The sequence below is a fragment of the Periophthalmus magnuspinnatus genome, chromosome 7, assembly GCF_009829125.3.
Source record: "Periophthalmus magnuspinnatus isolate fPerMag1 chromosome 7, fPerMag1.2.pri, whole genome shotgun sequence".
Classification (NCBI taxonomy): domain Eukaryota; kingdom Metazoa; phylum Chordata; class Actinopteri; order Gobiiformes; family Gobiidae; genus Periophthalmus; species Periophthalmus magnuspinnatus.
The window spans coordinates 2,334,550-2,352,885 of record NC_047132.1 but is presented as its reverse complement, the minus strand read 5'-3'; the positions used below and the strand labels follow the sequence as shown (position 1 = coordinate 2,352,885).

The 18,336-nt window shown below is 41.6% G+C and overlaps 1 protein-coding gene across 1 annotated transcript; it reads left to right on the top strand.

The window, feature by feature from the left end:
• Nucleotides 1–315: 315 nt before the first annotated feature.
• On the top strand, nucleotides 316–10,537 carry mthfr (methylenetetrahydrofolate reductase (NAD(P)H)). The gene is made up of 12 exons (XM_033969475.2): nucleotides 316–469; nucleotides 1,565–1,823; nucleotides 2,361–2,599; nucleotides 2,689–2,799; nucleotides 4,018–4,211; nucleotides 5,034–5,284; nucleotides 5,403–5,537; nucleotides 5,698–5,878; nucleotides 7,883–8,065; nucleotides 8,753–8,854; nucleotides 9,420–9,539; nucleotides 10,226–10,537. The coding sequence occupies exons 2-12, from the start codon at nucleotides 1,579–1,581 to the stop codon at nucleotides 10,484–10,486; spliced, it is 2,022 nt and encodes a 673-aa protein (XP_033825366.1). The 5' UTR covers nucleotides 316–469; nucleotides 1,565–1,578; the 3' UTR covers nucleotides 10,487–10,537.
• Nucleotides 10,538–18,336: the final 7,799 nt, after the last annotated feature.

Sequence of the window (18,336 nt, the reverse complement as noted above, 5' to 3'; positions counted from 1 at the left end):
TTGTTTAAACCGAGTCATTTAAAAATGATGTATTATTATGTAAACTTTGCAGTTTGGTATGAATTTAAGACAGACTGTGAACGCAGCGGGGTCGCGTGACGAGCATGGCGCTGCGGACGTTCTGCGCATGTGCTGCACTTGAGTTGTACAAATGTTGTGTTCGTATTTGTTCATAAATCTCTGAAATGTGATCTTATTGATGAACGTGAACAGACAGGTCATGTTTAAATAAAAGTTTAAATGTACCAGATCGAGCCATGGATCGAACCCATAGACCGTGTCCCCTAATAGCGCCACCCGCAGGCCGCTCGTGTCATTGTCCGTGGGAGTGTTCGTGCTCCTTCTGCCCCCCTCCTGCCCTGCTCCACGCAAACGGACCGTGCCGTGAAGCGTGACCTGCACTCGTCATCGCACCATCACATCACCACGGCAGCAGCACAAAGGAGAGGACACGACCAGTACGACAGAGGTAAGCGCTTTGACTGAGCCAAAGAGGACTGGAAGGCTAGCTTTAGTCTGAACCTCTGATTGAGGACTATCGGTTACGTGGCTAGCAAACAACACATGGACAGATGCATGGAGCTAGCAGATTTTTTTTGCCTCAGACTAGTGCAATGCAGACTTTAAATAGACTGGTGCCCATCAGCACGTGCTCATGCTTGTACATATACGGCATTCGCACCACTTGGCAGTGATATGTAGAGCAGAAAGCACGTTAGGCTACGTGCTAGAGCACATATCACTGCCAAGTGGTGCGAATGGAACAAGTACAGCACCCGATAACGAGGTAGTAATGTACATGTATTCAACAGAACTGTGTGTAGTCTGAGCTCTTGCTCATTTAAAAGGGGTACTACAGTCACAACTGAGCCTGTGTTGCCAGTGCCTTAACCTGCAGATAGAATAGGGTATACATGCTGTTTTTCTGAGTAAAAGGACGGACCGTACCTCATGTAAGAGCTTAGAACCTCCAAAATTCACTCAATGAGCTGCAGAGGCTGCACTAGCTCTGATTCACGATTGGCTGCAGGTGCTGGGGTTTAGGTCTTCAGGTAAACGCGGTGTAACTTTTACTCCCAGTGTGGAACCGGCATAAATCCCGCTACAACATTAGAATCGAGCTGCGAACAGCGAGTGCCGTGGGTCTGATTCAGGGAGGGTAGGCTGACCCTTCCCCGCTTCCCGTGTCCTCAGCGCTGGCTGCTGCATTTGTCCTCTGGAGACCATATCATGTATGAAATTTAAATCAAAACGTTCCATACGGTTCCTTGTAAACCTCAAATAAAATGTAAGGCCATATCTCTGCACAAATCAGCCTTCTTTTCAATTTCCTTAGCAAAGCAAATGTATCTGATATGTTTATCAGCGCAATCCTATCATCTCCAAATGTGATTAAGCGGTACAGAATGGCCCTCTGTTTTCACATGATACACTTTAGCCAACTATTTTAGCTACTTACTAGAGTATGAAGTACACAAACAAACCACTCATTTCTATTCAGATTAAATTTTATTTGAATTTGATGAATGTTTTTTTATCCCTTGGTCCAATGTCTTGTGCTCAGTGTGACAGTGCAGGATGGTGAACCAAGTCCAACGCAGTGATGGCAGCTGGGGCAGCCGGAGTGACTCCAGCGCAGCCAGTAACAGCGGCGGGGACAGCTCCAAAGAAAGCTCCCGTTGCTCCACCCCGGTGCTGGACGGGACCCGTGCAGACAGGCTCAGAGACAAGATGCGTAGGAGAATGGAGTCTGGCGACAACTGGTTCTCCCTGGAGTTCTTCCCCCCACGCACGGCCAGCGGAGCAGTCAACCTAATCTCCAGGCAAGCTCCAGTCACACACGCAGTTCATTGCAGCAGAAAATGTTTTATAATTGCACAAAATTTTAAGTGAGAAATAAGATTAGCTGAGTCACACCAGACTGACTATTTAAAATAGTTTGGCCTTGTATATGACAGGACCAAAATTATTCAGGCCCTGGCTAGACCCTGCATACACCTGGACATTTTTATACACATATTTTTAACATCTAGGACCAAAAAACATTATTTCAGAGTTTACTGTTCAGTGTTATATTTATGTCAGCAGCCTTGGTCTGTTTTTTTAACATTGAATATTGCTGCCCTGTGACAAAATAGTGAACATCGAATTTCACTTAAAGCTACCATTTGTAAGTAGCAGGTAAGGGGCCAGGTGAGGGCTAAACAACACACTGGTCTTTTATAAAGAACCTTTTATTTGGAAAAAAAAACTCAAATAGACTTACAAATGGTGGCTTTAAATGGCCACATACATCTATAACATTTTTCTATGTAATAATCATTTGTATAGTTTGTTTATACCTTTTGACGTTTGTACAGGTTTGATCGCATGGGCTCCGGGGGGCCCCTGTTCATTGACATCACATGGCACCCTGCTGGAGACCCTGGCTCTGATAAGGAGACATCTTCCATTATGATCGCTAGCACTGCTGTCAACTACTGTGGCCTGGAGAGTGTGCTCCACCTGACCTGCTGCAACCAGAGCAAGGCCAACATCACCGCTCACCTGGCCAAGGCCAAGCACCTGGGTCTGAAGAACATCATGGCCCTCAGAGGAGGTACGCAACCCCTCAGCCTCTGCTCAAGAGTCCTTTGGGATATCTCCAGGTCTCTGTGGGTGCACTTTTATCACGATTGTCTTCTGCAGACCCAGTGGGAGAGGACTGGGAGGAGGAGGAAGAAGGCTTCAATTACGCCATTGATCTCGTCAAACTCATCCGCTCAGAGTTTGACGATTACTTTGACATCTGTGTTGCCGGTATGTTGGTATGGTTTCAGAATGAAGTAGTGATGTGTGTAGTGATATCTGTTGGTTTTAGAATGATCTACACGGGGCAGGTGGTGATGTGTTTGTGTGAAAGTAGTTCTCACACATTGTGTGTGTGAGTGTGTGAAAGTAGTTCTCACACATTGTGGAGACTAAAATCTGTACACACATTCGCATTATGGGGACCTGCCTACCGTTATGGTCCTTTATTCTTTATTAGATCAACAACATGGGTTATGGTTCAGTCATGGGTTAAACTAGTTTATGGTAGAGTTTAGATTAAGGTAATGACTATGGTTAGAAACTACAGAACAACTTTGTATAAAATGTTCAGTCATTGAGAGACTTAAGAGAACTGTAGTAGTAGTAATAGTATTTTTACAACAATTTATATGCCAAATTAGGATAACAGCTGAACCAATATTTGGAAGCCAATATCCTCAAATTTTTCAGGTACCTTCTGTCACACCACATGCAGGTACCTCCTATCACACCACATGCAGGTACCTCCTATCACACCACATGCATGTACCTCCAATCACACCACATGCATGTACCTCCTATCACACCACATGCAGATACCTCTTATCACACCATCAAAGTGGCTCTACCGCCGCGGCCTTCGCAGAAATGAACTCCCTGAACTCTTTCTAGGATTTTTGTTATAGTTGGCCTATATTGCCTTCTAGGAAATTACAGTCTGCTGTTGCTGTGCTGTATGCAAGTCTGAGCTTGCATTCTTGGACAGCACAAAAGTCGAATTGATCTGCTTGGAGTTTGACGATTACTTTGTGACATCTGGGTTGCTTGTATGTTAGTGTGGTTTCAGAATGACCTACGGAGGTAGTGATGTGTGTAGCAATATCTTTTGGTTTTAGATTGGGGGGGGGGGGGGGTGTGTGAGTGTGAGTAGTACTCATACTTTGGAGACTCAAATCTGTTGATCTAACAAAGGATTTATGTCATGGGGACCTACCTACCTTTATGGTCCTCATGACATAAATCCTTTGTTAGATCAACAACATGGTTCAGACATGGGTTAAAATAGGTTATGGTTAGTGTTTAGATTAAGGTAATGACTACGGTTAGGATCAGTCTCCAAGAAATGAATGGAAGTCGATGTAATGTTCCTAAGAAGCATGAGAACCCAATGCTTTGTGTGTGTGTGTGTGTGTGTGTGTGTGTGTGTGTGTGTGTGCGCGTGTGCAGGTTACCCCACTGGGCACCCGGAGGCAGACAGCTATGAGGACGACCTGAGGCACCTACAGGAGAAGGTGGCCGCTGGGGCAGACTTTGTCATCACACAGCTCTTCTTCAGAGCAGAGACCTTCCTAAAATTTGAGGAGGACTGCAGGGCCATCGGGATCACCTGTCCCATCCTGCCTGGAATCTTCCCCATACAGGTACCTCCTATCACACCACATACAGGTACCTCAAAAAACATCATACCATATACAGGTACCAAGAAAAATAAAATAAGAGTAACTACAGAACAACTGATATCCGATACCAGTATCTGATTGCTGCATCTCTAATACAGGTACCTCTTATCACGCCACATACAGGTATCTCTTATCACACCATCAGTGGCTGGACTGCCGCAGCCTTCGCAGAAATGAACGCCATGAACTCTTTCTAGGATTTCTGTTATAGTTGGCATATATTGCCTTCTAGTCTGCTGTTGCTGTGCAGTATGCAAGTCTGAGCTTGCATTCTTGGCCAGCACAAAAGATTGTCTTGGGTTCATTGTGAACACAATTTTTGAATGTTTTTGAGTGCTTAGAGAAGACGACTTGGATTTATGGATTAATGAAACAAAATACTCCAGGTATGTTTTTGATAAGGGGACAACAACATGGTTAAAAGCTCCAAGTCAATTTTGCATAAAATTTGAAATATAAGTAACTGGAGTGAATGAGAACCTTCTTGTTAAGAGGACATTTTATGCATTTTTATATATATATATATATATATATATATATATATATATATATATATAAAACATAAACATAAACGTATGTATGTGTATAAGCAGAGTAATCCATTTCAATGAAAGTTCATACCAAAAGCCAGAGGAGACAGACTGTCCTGAAGCTCAGTGATGTTCTGATCGCCACTACACTTCTGTGGTCTGAGGACCAGCCTACCTGTGCTCTTCTGTGCAAGGTTTTGTCTCTGCAACACCAGAGGTCTAAAAACATGTGCTTATGTGTATTTGTGTGCAGGGTTATCAGTCTCTTCGGCAGCTGGTCAAGCTGTCCAAACTGGAGGTTCCAGAAGAAATCACCAAAGTGATTGAGCCCATCAAAGACAATGATGCAGCCATCAGGAACTATGGCATCCATCAGGCGGTGGAGATGTGCCGTGTGCTGCTGGACAGTGGCAGGGTCCCAGGTCTGCACTTCTACACTTTAAACAGAGAGGTGGCCACCATGGAGGTGCTGAGGCAGCTGGGGCTGTGGCAGGAGGACCCCAGGTAATGTCTGTCCTCTCAAACAGGAGGGACACTTATGCGAATGTGTGGGGAAAGCTTTTTTTTAGGTGGTGTTTTGGGTGTCTTCTGTTCAAACCATGTCCTTGGTTTGTGCCTGCAGGCGGCCCCTACCCTGGGCAGTCAGTGCTCATCCCAAGCGGAAAGTGGAGGATGTGCGTCCAATCTTTTGGGCATCCAGACCCAAGAGCTACATCTACAGGACTCAGGACTGGGATGAGTTCCCCAACGGACGCTGGTGAGGAGACATGCGTACGCTCATGCGCACACGGACACAGAAAAGCATTATTATCCCCCATATGTTAGAAAATCTTGGTTGTTTTTTTTTTAATGCTTTTAACAACATTTTGTTGGCTCACATCCACTGCAGAAATATTTTGCCCTCTCTGTGTCTCCAGGGGTAATTCCTCGTCTCCTGCCTTCGGGGAGCTGAATGATTATTACCTGTTCTACCTGAAGAGCAAATCCTCCAGAGACGCTCTCCTGCAGATGTGGGGAGAGGAGCTGCACAATGAGCAGAGCGTGTTTGAGGTCTTCACGAATTACATTGCTGCACTGCCCAACTGCAAGGGCCACAAGGTATTCATTTTGATTAAGAAGAGTTCCCAAGCCTCAATGCAAGCATCGTAAGGGTGTGTATGTTATTTTAATTATTAATATTAGATTAAAGGTATTACTATTGGGTATTACAGTATTACTTTTCCTCATAGTGATTTATTGGAATTGCAGGTTTAATCCGTGCCTTTGTCTGACCTCCAAACCACATGCTTTTACTGTGAAACTCTTATTGCTAGCTTGCCATGCATCATGTAACGTATCACATTGCATATATATATATAAGTGTGTATATATATGTTATTCAGATACGCTTTGCTAACATGCGACAAACACGAGAGACACGAGTTCTTTTCACTGATTTTTACTGTGGTCTTATTTCTTCATCACAGTTCACACTGTAGAACCAGCAAACACATCAAATATAACATAAGCTCTGGCTCATATTACATAAACGCACAAAATTTGACATGAATGCATGGAAAATATATATACCACTTTGGCCTGCTAGTAAACAAACCAGTGAACCAAAAACTTTATATTTTACTTTTCAATTGTTTCTTGATTAGTGTTCTGTCGTGCAAGACCCCGCATTGGTGTTAATAATATATATATATATATATTATATATATTATATATATATATATATATATATATATATAAGAAAATGTGTGTATATATGTATTTATTAATGCAGGAGGCAGAGACAAAGTGAGTAAATGGCTATTCAGTGAGGATGACAACTTGATATATTCAGTGTTTCAATAAATAAGTTTAAAGGTTCAAAACCAAATATATTTACGGATCAAACGCAACAAAATGGTCAAAGGTAGGGATGCACAATAATATCGGTCACCAGTATTATCAGTCAGTATTGACAATTATGATGTTACATTTGTGATTCCCATAATAACATTTTAATCTGATAATTAGAAGCCTAAAACACACTGATTCAGCCGCTGAGATTTTTCTTCATCAGTGCACTCACTCCGAGCCCCGTGTCAACCCCCTGCTCCAGCCTGGGGTCAGAAGCAGAGAGCACAGGACAAGTGTTTACAAATATGGGCTTCTTTTACGTGACATAAATGCTATCGGGCTTATGGGCTTGAACTATGTGATGGTGCTCAGAGGTGTAATAGACACGTCCTGCTCTGACTCATTCTTGACTGCAGAAGACTGTTTGGAGTTGGACTGGACTGCTGTCAGGGTGGCTAATTGTCTTTGGATGTCAGTTTTTTTTGTTTTGTTTTTTTCCAAGTTGTTAAAGAGTGGCAGTTTATGGCTTTTCTTCACATCCAGCATAGGCATAATGGGCATGGGTCATGGCTTTGGAAGAACTCAGATATTGCTTCATTTGTAGCGTTTTTGCGGGTTCACGGAAAAATGCGCCGTTTTCTATGACAGTCAAATCTAGAATCTTTTTAATCTCTCTTGAAATTGTTACCCATTCATTGGATTTATATCGCACCTTTTAAGACACCCAAATCGCTTAATAGTGCATTCTTCTTTATTTTTATTACTTTGACAATGTTTAAATCCAGGCTCAAAACTGTTCTGTTTAGCTGTGCATACGACTGAAAGGATTGTATTCTGTACTCTTCAGTTTTAATGTTAATTTTATGATTATTTGTGATTATTTATATTTTGATTTGTGTGACGTTAATGTCGTTCTTATTCTGTGAAGCACTTTGAATTACTTTGTGTACAAATTGTGCTATACAAATAAACTTGCCTTGCCTTATTCATTCAGCTACTGTTGTAGCCACAGCTGCCTTGGGGCAAACTGACAAAAGTGAGGCTGCCGATCTGCACCATCAAACCCCTCTGACCACCACCAACACTCACACACACATATCACTGTCATTCTGGGCAGAGTGGGTTAAGTGTCTTGCCTAAGGACACAACAGCACAGTTTTTGCCACTGATGCACTGCTGTGATCTGATCAGCTTGTACATGTGATTGTGTACATCTTTCTATCACTGGTCCGCCTCAGTGTGACCCTGCTGTGTGACTGCTGTGTGCTGCAGGTGCTCTGTCTGCCCTGGAACGACGAACCTCTGGCCCCTGAGACTAACCTTCTGAAGAACGAGCTGGAGAAGATCAACCAGAGAGGAGTCCTGACCATCAACTCCCAACCCAACATCAACGGAAAGCCCTCCACTGACCCCATCGTGGGCTGGGGGCCTCCAGGGGGATACGTGTTCCAAAAGGTCCTTGTCTACCCTGTTCATTGCTGGTGACTTAATGTCTGCTCGGGCTGCGGGACGGCATGTGCTGTGCTTACCTCATTTGTTTGCACTGAGGTCTGAGCTTCGGACTGTTCCAACTCAACAGTTGTTTAACTCTGAAGATTGACTGTAGGGCTGGACAGTCATTCAAATGAACTGGATTCAGTTATGTTGTATAATTGACAATGTAAAAAAAATTGGTTTATTTAGAAACAGGACAGGGGAGTAGCTATGTAATGCATAGAATAAACTTCATTGAGAACAGTTAGGCCAATACAGAGGCTATAACATTTAATTTAAATGAATCTTCCCCTGTTTGAAAATCTAGCAGTCACTGTTGACCAGTATTAAAATGGATGTAATCCTCCAAAATGTGCAAAAACAATTGGGACATTTTTGTGCAGAATCAGTTTTTGCTTGAAAATGAATACAATATATTAGCTAGAATATATTAGCTTTTCTTATGACTGGAATTGAAGGGAATTGATTCAAAGGAATTACTTTTGTAATTGCTTCAAACTCAGTTATAGATCTGGGATAATACAATGATAAAGTCCAGACAACCACTCTCCTCACCTTTGTCCTTTGCTGCACAATGGCCACTGTAAATGTATGTATATGGATTTTTAAGATGTGTTTTTGCTTAGTTCTCTCTTTGCTGCTGCACAGGCTTATCTGGAGTTCTTCACATCCAGCGAGAATGTAAATGCTCTGCTGAAAGTGCTGAAGAAGTACGAGCCCCGTGTCAACTACCACATCGTCAACGTCCATGTGAGTGCTGCCCTGTTACCCCCACAGCCTTCACTAACTTGGCTCCTGTATGTCTCTGGTCCCTCCACAGCCCACACTAACATGGCCCCTGCATGATCCTGGCACCCGCACAGCCTTGTCTAACATGGCCCCTGCATGTCTCTGGTCCCCCCAGAGCCCATACTAACATGGCCCCTGCATGTTTCTGGTCCCTCCACAGCCCACACTAACATGGCCCCTGCATATCTCTGTGCCCATGTGAGTGCTGCCCCTTACCCCCACAGCCTTCACTAGCATGGCTCTTGCGTGTCTCTGGTGTCTCCACAGCTCTGACTAACATTCATGTCTCTGCGCCATCCCACTCCCTTCTTATGCTCCTCACTGTCACTTCACAGTCCCCGCCCCGTCACCATGGGAACACAAGCTTTCAGCTGGAATTGTCCCCTGTTTGACCTCAAACACATTACTCACTATCTCTTTTCAAATCCCACCTTAAAGTATTCTGCCTATAAAATATTTTTGATTGTGTATTTGTTGTAAAATGACCTCTTGTGGAAAGGCACTTGGAGATATGTGTTGTGTACAGGGTCGAAACCTGACCAATGCTCCAGACATGCAGCCCAACGCCGTCACGTGGGGCATCTTTCCTGGACGGGAGATTGTCCAGCCCACTGTGGTGGACCCGGTCAGCTTCATGTTCTGGAAGGTAAGGCCCTAGCCTTCTGCACCAGGCTTCAGTACATTTAGTTTGATCATCAGATTATTCTGAAGGACACTCTGCACATAAAATATAATTTGTACCAAATAAAAATATAACATGAGTTGATGCAGAGTCGTAAAAAGCTTTTACAGGTGCACTATGTAACTATTCCAGTGGAGGGTCCTTCACCTGCTTGTTTCCACTAAGTCTGCTGCAGCTTGAAAATGAGATGCAGCACACTTAAAACGGCAGTTTTGGGGGTTTTTTTGTCAGAGAATAAGCAAGTGCACTGTTGGCATGCTAGTATTGTTAGTTTTACTGTGGCTGCAAAACTGTGCTCTGGCCTCTGAAAATTTTGAAATGTGCTTATAAACTCATTACAGTGAATAATTAGGATGCCGAGAATGCATAAGGTAATGAGGAATAACTTTGACCACTGTAAACCATTTAAAATGAAGTAGTTCTGTTTTTCACATTTTAAGATGGTAAAAATCTGATGACCTTTTATAGTAGGAAGAGTTACCAAAATTTTAACTCTTATATGAATCCTGTTAGAATAGAACTTAAGTACTTTGAAAAGAGCAATTTCTTCAAAAAGGAAGTAGAGGTTAAACTATGGTGTCAAAAAACTAAAGTCAGAGGTGGGGGGTTTACCAGGGTACGGGGTATTGAATTATGTGTGTTGGTTTCAGGATGAGGCCTTTGCTCTGTGGATTGAACAATGGGCCAAACTGTACGAAGACGAATCACCCTCTCGCATGATCATCAAGTACATCCATGACAACTACTTCCTGGTCAACCTAGTGGACAACGATTTCCCCCTGAACAGCTGTCTGTGGCAAGTGCTGGAGGACATGTTTGAGCTGCTCCGGTCAGACCTGGGTCCTCTGGACACCAAGGAGTCCGAGGAGCCACAGGACCCGGCACTGAACCAGGAGGCAGTGCCTGAGTGATGCTGCAGTTATGTGGTGCTTATAAACTCCAAGAGAATGTTGGTCATAGATGAGATGCACATACTGTAATACCTCAGGGACTCTACATGGCTCCTGACTGTCCCACCCGAGTCTGCTGCTTCACCGATTGAGCCGAGGAGCAGCCCTATCCCACTGCCTTTTATACTGGATCTCTGTGATATCAAGCACATGAGTTTGCTGTGAGCTGTTTGAGGAAGAATTGTGGTAGAAATGCCCAACCATGCTGCCAATTTATAATTCAAGCAGAGTGAATATATAATATACATTAGATAGGATTTTTTTATATACATAACAATATTTTTAATTGATTTCCAGAGAGTCTGAGCAGCTCTCAGAAAGAGGATTTTAACACTACATTTGCACAAACATGGTTTTCGTACCATGTACCACAATCATGTTTACATAATCAGATTACTCATACAAAATGATATAAGAATTATGTGACTGTTTCTGTCATTTATGAAATGTCCTCTACACTTTTTTTAATACATATTTATTATTTTTGTAGCTTATTAAATTTTAATTGAGTGTGATATGTCTGGTGCGTGATTTTTCTTTCATTTTGTAGTCACATTCATGGGGTCAGTTAATTTACACTGTATGTGAGGTACTCAAAGAAACTGCTAATCCATACACTGCACGTCTATCAGGGACCACAGTGGCTCAGTGGTTAGAGTGTTGGTCTCCCAACCCGAAGGTCAGAGGATCAAGTCCTGCTCGGACCAAGTTCTGTTGTTGTGTCCTTAGGCAAGACACTTCACCTATATTGCCTAGTATGAAAGTGGCGTGTGCACGAATGATAGGTGGTGGTCGGAGGGGCCGATGGCGCAGATTGGCAGCCTCGCTTCCGTCATTCTGCCCCAGGGCAGCTGTGGCTACAGTAGTAGCTTACATCACCAAGTGTGGAAATGAATGAATAATGACTATAGTGTAGTGCTTTGAGAGGCTTTGACAAGCCTGTAAAGCGCATTACAAGTGTAAGCCATTATTATTATTACCATCATGTCTACACCGTGATAGTCCCTGAGTGTATTTACACACATTTTCAAGATTAGAGTAATCTTGTGTTGTCATGCATTTAAGACATCAGTGCAAGATTACGGCGGTTATCTGGCCTCTTACTAGCCCATGAAAGCCATAGCATCCAAAGGGTCCCAAAAAAAACAAAACTTTTGTGACATCTTCACCTTTTTAATGGACCACACCAAACCAGATTTGACAGGCAACCACCACAGTGCAACAACAAAAAAAAACATAGTATGGCCTAAACCACTGAGCCACAGACGGGTAATTTAGCTGTAGGAAAATTATTACAGAATTTATTATTACACTATTTACAATTATGTACATTCAGAGATTAATATTGCAGTGTTTTAGCAGACGTTCTTTATAATATGTCATGTCTGGTTATTTAATTAAAAATAAACATTTTACCAGCTAAACACTTGGCAGAGTCCAAGTCAGGGTGATGGTGTTCTCCTGACCTGCACTGATAAGGGCACGCTTCCAAATCAGTGCCTCCATCAATCACCTCAGAGGGAATGAAAGTGTGAACAGGGAACCAACATGGCAATTTAATCATGGTTAAACTTAGGATATATCTGATGTGGTTGTAATAATTGTGTGCATCAAATGAAATATTTACATAAATTACAAACATGAAGGTATAAACCTGATAGGTGAGAGCGTGGTTGACAGCTCCCTGACACTCAGAATCTGTTTTACTTACCCCATATCACTCCCCAATTAAATTTTTATAAATTTTTATAAAGCCCAAAATCGCAATAGCAGTTGCCTCTTATGGCTAAACAAGATCATTGATTTAACCAACAGAAAGTTAGAAAATCCAACAGTGAAACTGGCATTCATAAAAAACAAGCAAATGGATAGCTCCTCCCTCCTCGAAAAGGAAAAACTCCCAGAAAAAAAATCCTCGAGGTGAACCACAGAGAAGGAGAGATCCACTTTCTTCAATGTGGAGTCCAGGAGCAGCCCTGCCACTATAAAAAGGTGGGGTCTGTCAACTCTTCAGTTTTGAACAGGACTGAGAGGCCCTGAGTTCGTGTTTCTATTATCAAGTCATTTTAAATCAATATTGTGGTTTACACTAAACTTGGGGTTCAGAAACCATGAGAACATGGCGGCAGAGGGAGTGAGTAAAGGTCATGTCACGTAAACTATCTCTCCCTTGTTAGGTGTGTTCTATCAAAAATGACTGGATTCGATCAGTTCAAATCTAAAAAATGTATTCCATGACAAATCCAATCTAATACAGAGCTCTGGGGTCAGACCGTTATCCCTAACAGCCTACGTATGCAGGACTTAAGCCAGGCGCTCTGACTGCCTGCCCTTCCCTAGACCCAAAGGTAAAAACAACAATCTTGAATATACAAATAGTATGTTGAACAGGTGCACGCCTTGGTTCCTCCACCGAAACCTCGTTCACTTCTCCCAGACACCCCCGACTGCACCAGTCTGTTTTTCGGCATTGAGTCGTCTCTGGCTGCTTTATCTCTGTAAAGGAGTTTCTGCAAAGCACCCAGCTGTCTCCCGTTATTCAGAACACACAATGTTGCCTTTAAAGGGCCCTATTATGATTTCAGAGTTTAAGCATCAAAGCAGTGTTCAAATCAATGTGTTTCTTAATTAAACAGTATTCAGTATTCATATGAATTCAGTGTTTTGATATATACGTGTGATGTAACTAAGAAGCTTCCATCCATCCATTTTCTTCCGCTTATCCCGAGCCGGGTCGTGGGGGCAGCAGTCTAAGCAGGGATTCCCAAACTTCCCTCACCCCGGACATGTCCTCCTGCTCCTCCGGTGGAACCCCAAAGCCTTCCCAGGCCAGCTGAGAGACATAGTCCCTCTAGCGTGTCCTGGGTCTTCCCCGGGCCTCCTCCTGGCTCAGCTCCTTCTTTACCACAACGGGCCAATACAGCGACCGCATCACTGCAGATGCTGCACCGATCCGCCTGTGAATCTCACTCTCTATCCTTCCCTCACTCAGAAACAAGACCCCGAGATACTTGAACTCTTCCACTTGAGGCAGAGACTCCCCACCCACCCGAGGAGGGCAAGCCACCTTTTTCCGGTCGAGAACCATGGCCTAGGATTTGGAGGAGCTGATTCTCATCCCAGCCGCTTCACACTCAGCTGCAAACCTCCCCAGTGCCTTTTGCAGGTCCTGGTTCAATGAAGCCATCAGGACAAGATCATCCGCAAACAGCAGAGATGAGAACCGGTGGTTCCCAAACCAGACCCCCTCCATCCCCTGACTGCGCCTAAAAATTGGTGACAAAGGGCAGCCCTGTCATACAGGGACCGGACAGCCCTCAGCAAAGAGCCCCGGACCCCATACTCCCGGAGGGACAGCGTTCTTTTCTTGATATGCTTCATTTTAACGTCTGTGAACATAGAGCTGATGTGCCTTGGCAAAAAGTTCCATTTTTGTCTCATCTGTCCATAGGATATTCTCCCAGAAGCTTTGTGGCTTGTCAACATGTAGTTTAGCAAATTTCAATCTGGCTTTTTTATGATTTGTTTTCAACAATGGTGTCCTCCCTGGTTGTCTCCCATTAAGTCCATTTTGGATCAAACAATGACGGTGCGATCTGACACTGTTGTTCCTTGAGCTTGAAGTTCACCTTTAATCTCTTTATAGGTTTTTCTGGCCTCTTTTGTTACTATTCGTATTATCCGTGTATTTGATTTGTCATCAATTTTCCTCCTGCAGCCACGTCCAGGGACGTTGGTTACAGTCCCATGGATCTTAAATTTCTGAATAATGCAACTGTAGTCACAGGAACATCAAGCTGCTTGGAGATGGTCTTATAGCCTTTACCTTTAACATGCTTGTCTATAATTTTCTTTCTAATCTCCTGAGACAACTCTTTCCTCTGGTCCATGTTGAGTGTGGTACACACCATGTCACCAAACAGCACAGTGACGACCTGTAGCCCTATATACAGGCCCACTGACTCATTACAAGATTGTAGACACCTGTGATGCTAATTATTGGACACACCTTGAATTAACATGTCCCTTTGGTCACATTATTTCAGTCTTTTCTAGGGGTACCATCATTTTTGTTCATTTCTGTGACCATTGTGAGTTTTTCTTTCATTAACCGAGCCAACAACTTTGTCCACATGTGTATATGATGTATATGTGTGCGTGTGTGTATATATATGTGTGTATGTATATAGTGACCAAAGAACCGCAAAGAAAGAACCCTGTATTTAAACATATATAAATTCTAGTTTTTATTTTATTTATCTTATTTTATTATCTTCATTTTCTATATTATATTAATTCATTATCTTATCTTCATTCATTTCATTATTATTATTATTTTATTTTACTAATACCAATTATACTAATTATTATTTTATTTTACTAATATTACATTTCTTTCTCTTTCACTTAATGTCTTCTGTTTGTCTCTATTTTATTTATTTTTTCATTTATTTTTTATTTTTTTCTGTTCTTACAATTTTCTGCTTTCATAAAACTGCGTGTTCTCTCATGGCAAAGGAAAACACAACAACCTGCCAAGCCATCAAATGGTGTGATTTGACCAGGGTGATGGACCCCATTCCATAACCTTTACAGCTTCTTGGGGATCCATGTTTTTCACAGGGCCATTTATATACTGCATGCATATGTAAACAGAAATATGTGTACAATATACACTTCTGTATGTAGCATGTAAACGCTGAGTGTGTAGATGCATATGTTGCTACAGGTGTGTATGTATGTGCCCTACATACGTTGACCACTATGAAAAATGTCCCGATCCGATAAAGGTATCGGTCGTCGATCTTAGCGAGTGTCAGCTTGGATCAGGTTTAATGAACAGATCGGGCTATACAGCTTTTAAGCCTTGTTTCCATTAGGCCGATACGGTACCGCCCCCTTACAGCCCCCTTACAGGGACGCTTGGGACCTGGGACCAGCTAGTGGGGGGCAGGGACAGTCAGGGCGGGGATAGTCATGCCTATAGTCACCCGTCCTCAACGTGCAGCTGTTGTTGTAAATGGCCAGAGTGGCTTAAACACATTGAGGAGGTTCTAGAGCCAATGAAAACATTAATGACAGAGATAGTATTTGTTTTACCTCTACCATGTCTTCACAAGCCTTAAAAGTGAAAATGAAACTTTGGACAAATGGACAAAGGCCAAAGTCAGATCCTAACTTGTTTACATATGTGAAGTAGCCAAGTGCTTCAGGCAGACTTCTTCTCATTTTACACGCTTCAAACATAAATAATATGGTGAAAAAGTCCAATGACACAACATGAAGGAATACATTTAATATTTAGTTTGCACCTGATGCAAACTGGTCGTGACCTGGTAACATTTTTACTAACAGTAGTTGCATTGACTTGAGCAAAAATACAGTCCAAACATACATTTAGTGAAGCACAAATCGTGCAGTGCTATGGCTCAGAGGTAGGACCAATATACGAGGGTCATTCAATAAATAAGGTGAATTTTTTGGTATAAGGACTTCTAATACATGTAATGTGTAAGGTTCGATCACCTCAGGAGACCTCACTTCTGTAGGCCTCCCAGGCCTGCTTTATCCTCAACACTGCTCTGTCCTTCTTTAAACAATTTAGCCCACTTGTAGATATTTTTTTGGCTGAAACATGTGGCACCATACACAGTTGACATTCTCCTATGAATTTCAACGGGTTTGCACCCTTCAGCAACCAAAAACTTGATAACTGACCACTGTTCAATCCTGGAGCATGCTTCTTGGTTGGCCATCTTTGTTAATCGCCAAAACTCTCAAAGTTTTTTTTTTAATCTGCAAAAGAAATGAAATCCATGTGAAAAACAAGTAAATATAAAAAAAAAAAAAAAAAAAAAAAAGTAAGCTTCTATCTGTATTAAAAGTCCTTATACTGAAAAATTCACCTTAATTACTGAATGACCCTCGTAGTATAAGAAAACTAGAAAGATAGTGGAGAGTTGCTATGGCAATTCATGGAAGTATAATAAATTCGTATTCTTGTTATAGATTCTTGTGGCAATTGTGGAAGCCATCCCGTTACTGAAGAGGAGCAAACTTCTAATAGAAAATAATGGTAAAACTAGACGTGTCACAATAACAAATTTTGAAGATATATTGCTACAGAGAGATGCTGTGATAAATGATACTATTGAAACTACTTCAGGTCACTGACACAATAAAAGTAATGCAAGATAATCCCAGTGTTTTTAAATATGCAGTACAGCATCATTAAAAGGCATGAGCTATGACAAATAAGTAGGGTAGCACAATGAACCAATAATTGCAAAGAAATTTACAAATGTTATTATACTGAGCCCCAAGTAAGTATTGTTCCCACTTTCACATATTGACCGATAAGTTGATATAGTTTATATAAAGCGCTTTAAGTGCCTTGAAGGTGGAAAAGGGCTATATAAAAATGTGCCCATTTACAGTAATTCTCATGACAGGCGTAGGTTAAAAAAAAACTGTGAGAAATTTTATTGATGGTAATGGTTTAGTCCTAATAATCCATGTATACTTCATAATTGAAATTTGCTTATACTGCACTGGTCTGTTTTTATGTAGAATAACAGTATGTTTGCATGTCTATACACATTAGCTAGACACAACTAGATAATTATTTTTATTTTGGTTTTTGGTTAAAGTTCATCAATAGTTGAAAGGGACCATATTACGCTATTTTCTAATCTATGTTATAATGATGTTTCCTCATCACAAACATACCTGGAGTTGTGTTTTATTTTGTTCACATGCGTTTAACACTCAAACCTTGCATATTTAGGCTTAGTTTTTCTCTCAAACAGAAAAACACTCTGTTCCACCTTGTGATGTCATGTAGTAATACATGAAGCACTCCCCTGTGTTTTTAAACTACACTTTCACTAAAATCATTTGGATGATTGAATCCCTAAAATGGCCAATCTACTAGACAAAAAGCAAATGGTACCTGTTATGCAAAATCTACTTTTAACCATAGTATAGAGTTTCCCCTTGTCCATTACCCTTGAGATGGCATTTGGAGTGATTCATGCATGTCAGAGCTTTAATTGCTTATTTTCAAGACATCATATTGCTTATCAACTTCTTTTTTTATTTTATTTTGAAGAACACCCAGTGACATAGAAACACATACAATATTTACAGCTTACTATTTACAGAGAAAGTTGTGTTGATGTGTAAAAGTGTTGGGGGGGGGGGGGGGGAGTACAGTACGGTACCTGCATTATTCTGTCTTGGTTGGTTTTCTTTGTAAATATGTGTGTGTGGGTGTGTGTGTGTGGGTGTGTGTGTGTGTGTGTGTGTGTGTGAGTGTATGAGTGTGTGTGCGGAGATAAAGAAGTAATACTAATAATAATAATAAATTTTATTTTATTTTTATTAATAATAAAAGTAAAGATAACGATAACAGGTTTTATTATTGCTGTCATACTCAGTGTTGGTCAATATTGCTCTATGTTAGTTTTGTGGTCCTAATGGTGGTATTGGTTATTTAGATTTAAATGTAAAATGTGTGTGCATGCGTGTCCTGTACAATGCATTAAAAGAGGCAAGGTTTTGGTGAGCCCGCACTCAAGGGGCAGTACCCCCTAACAACGCGCCCATTCCTTGCTAACCCTAATCTTTTTATGTATTTGTTGTCAATTATTAAGAAGATATCAAGAATAATATTGCTTATCAACTTCTGTTTTAATTGCCATTGGTACATGTCCACTTCACTGTATTTACTTTGTTCTTCAATTTTATTTTCTTAATTGGTGACACACAAGTATTTTTAAGTCATTTTAGATGAATATTGCAATTTAAAA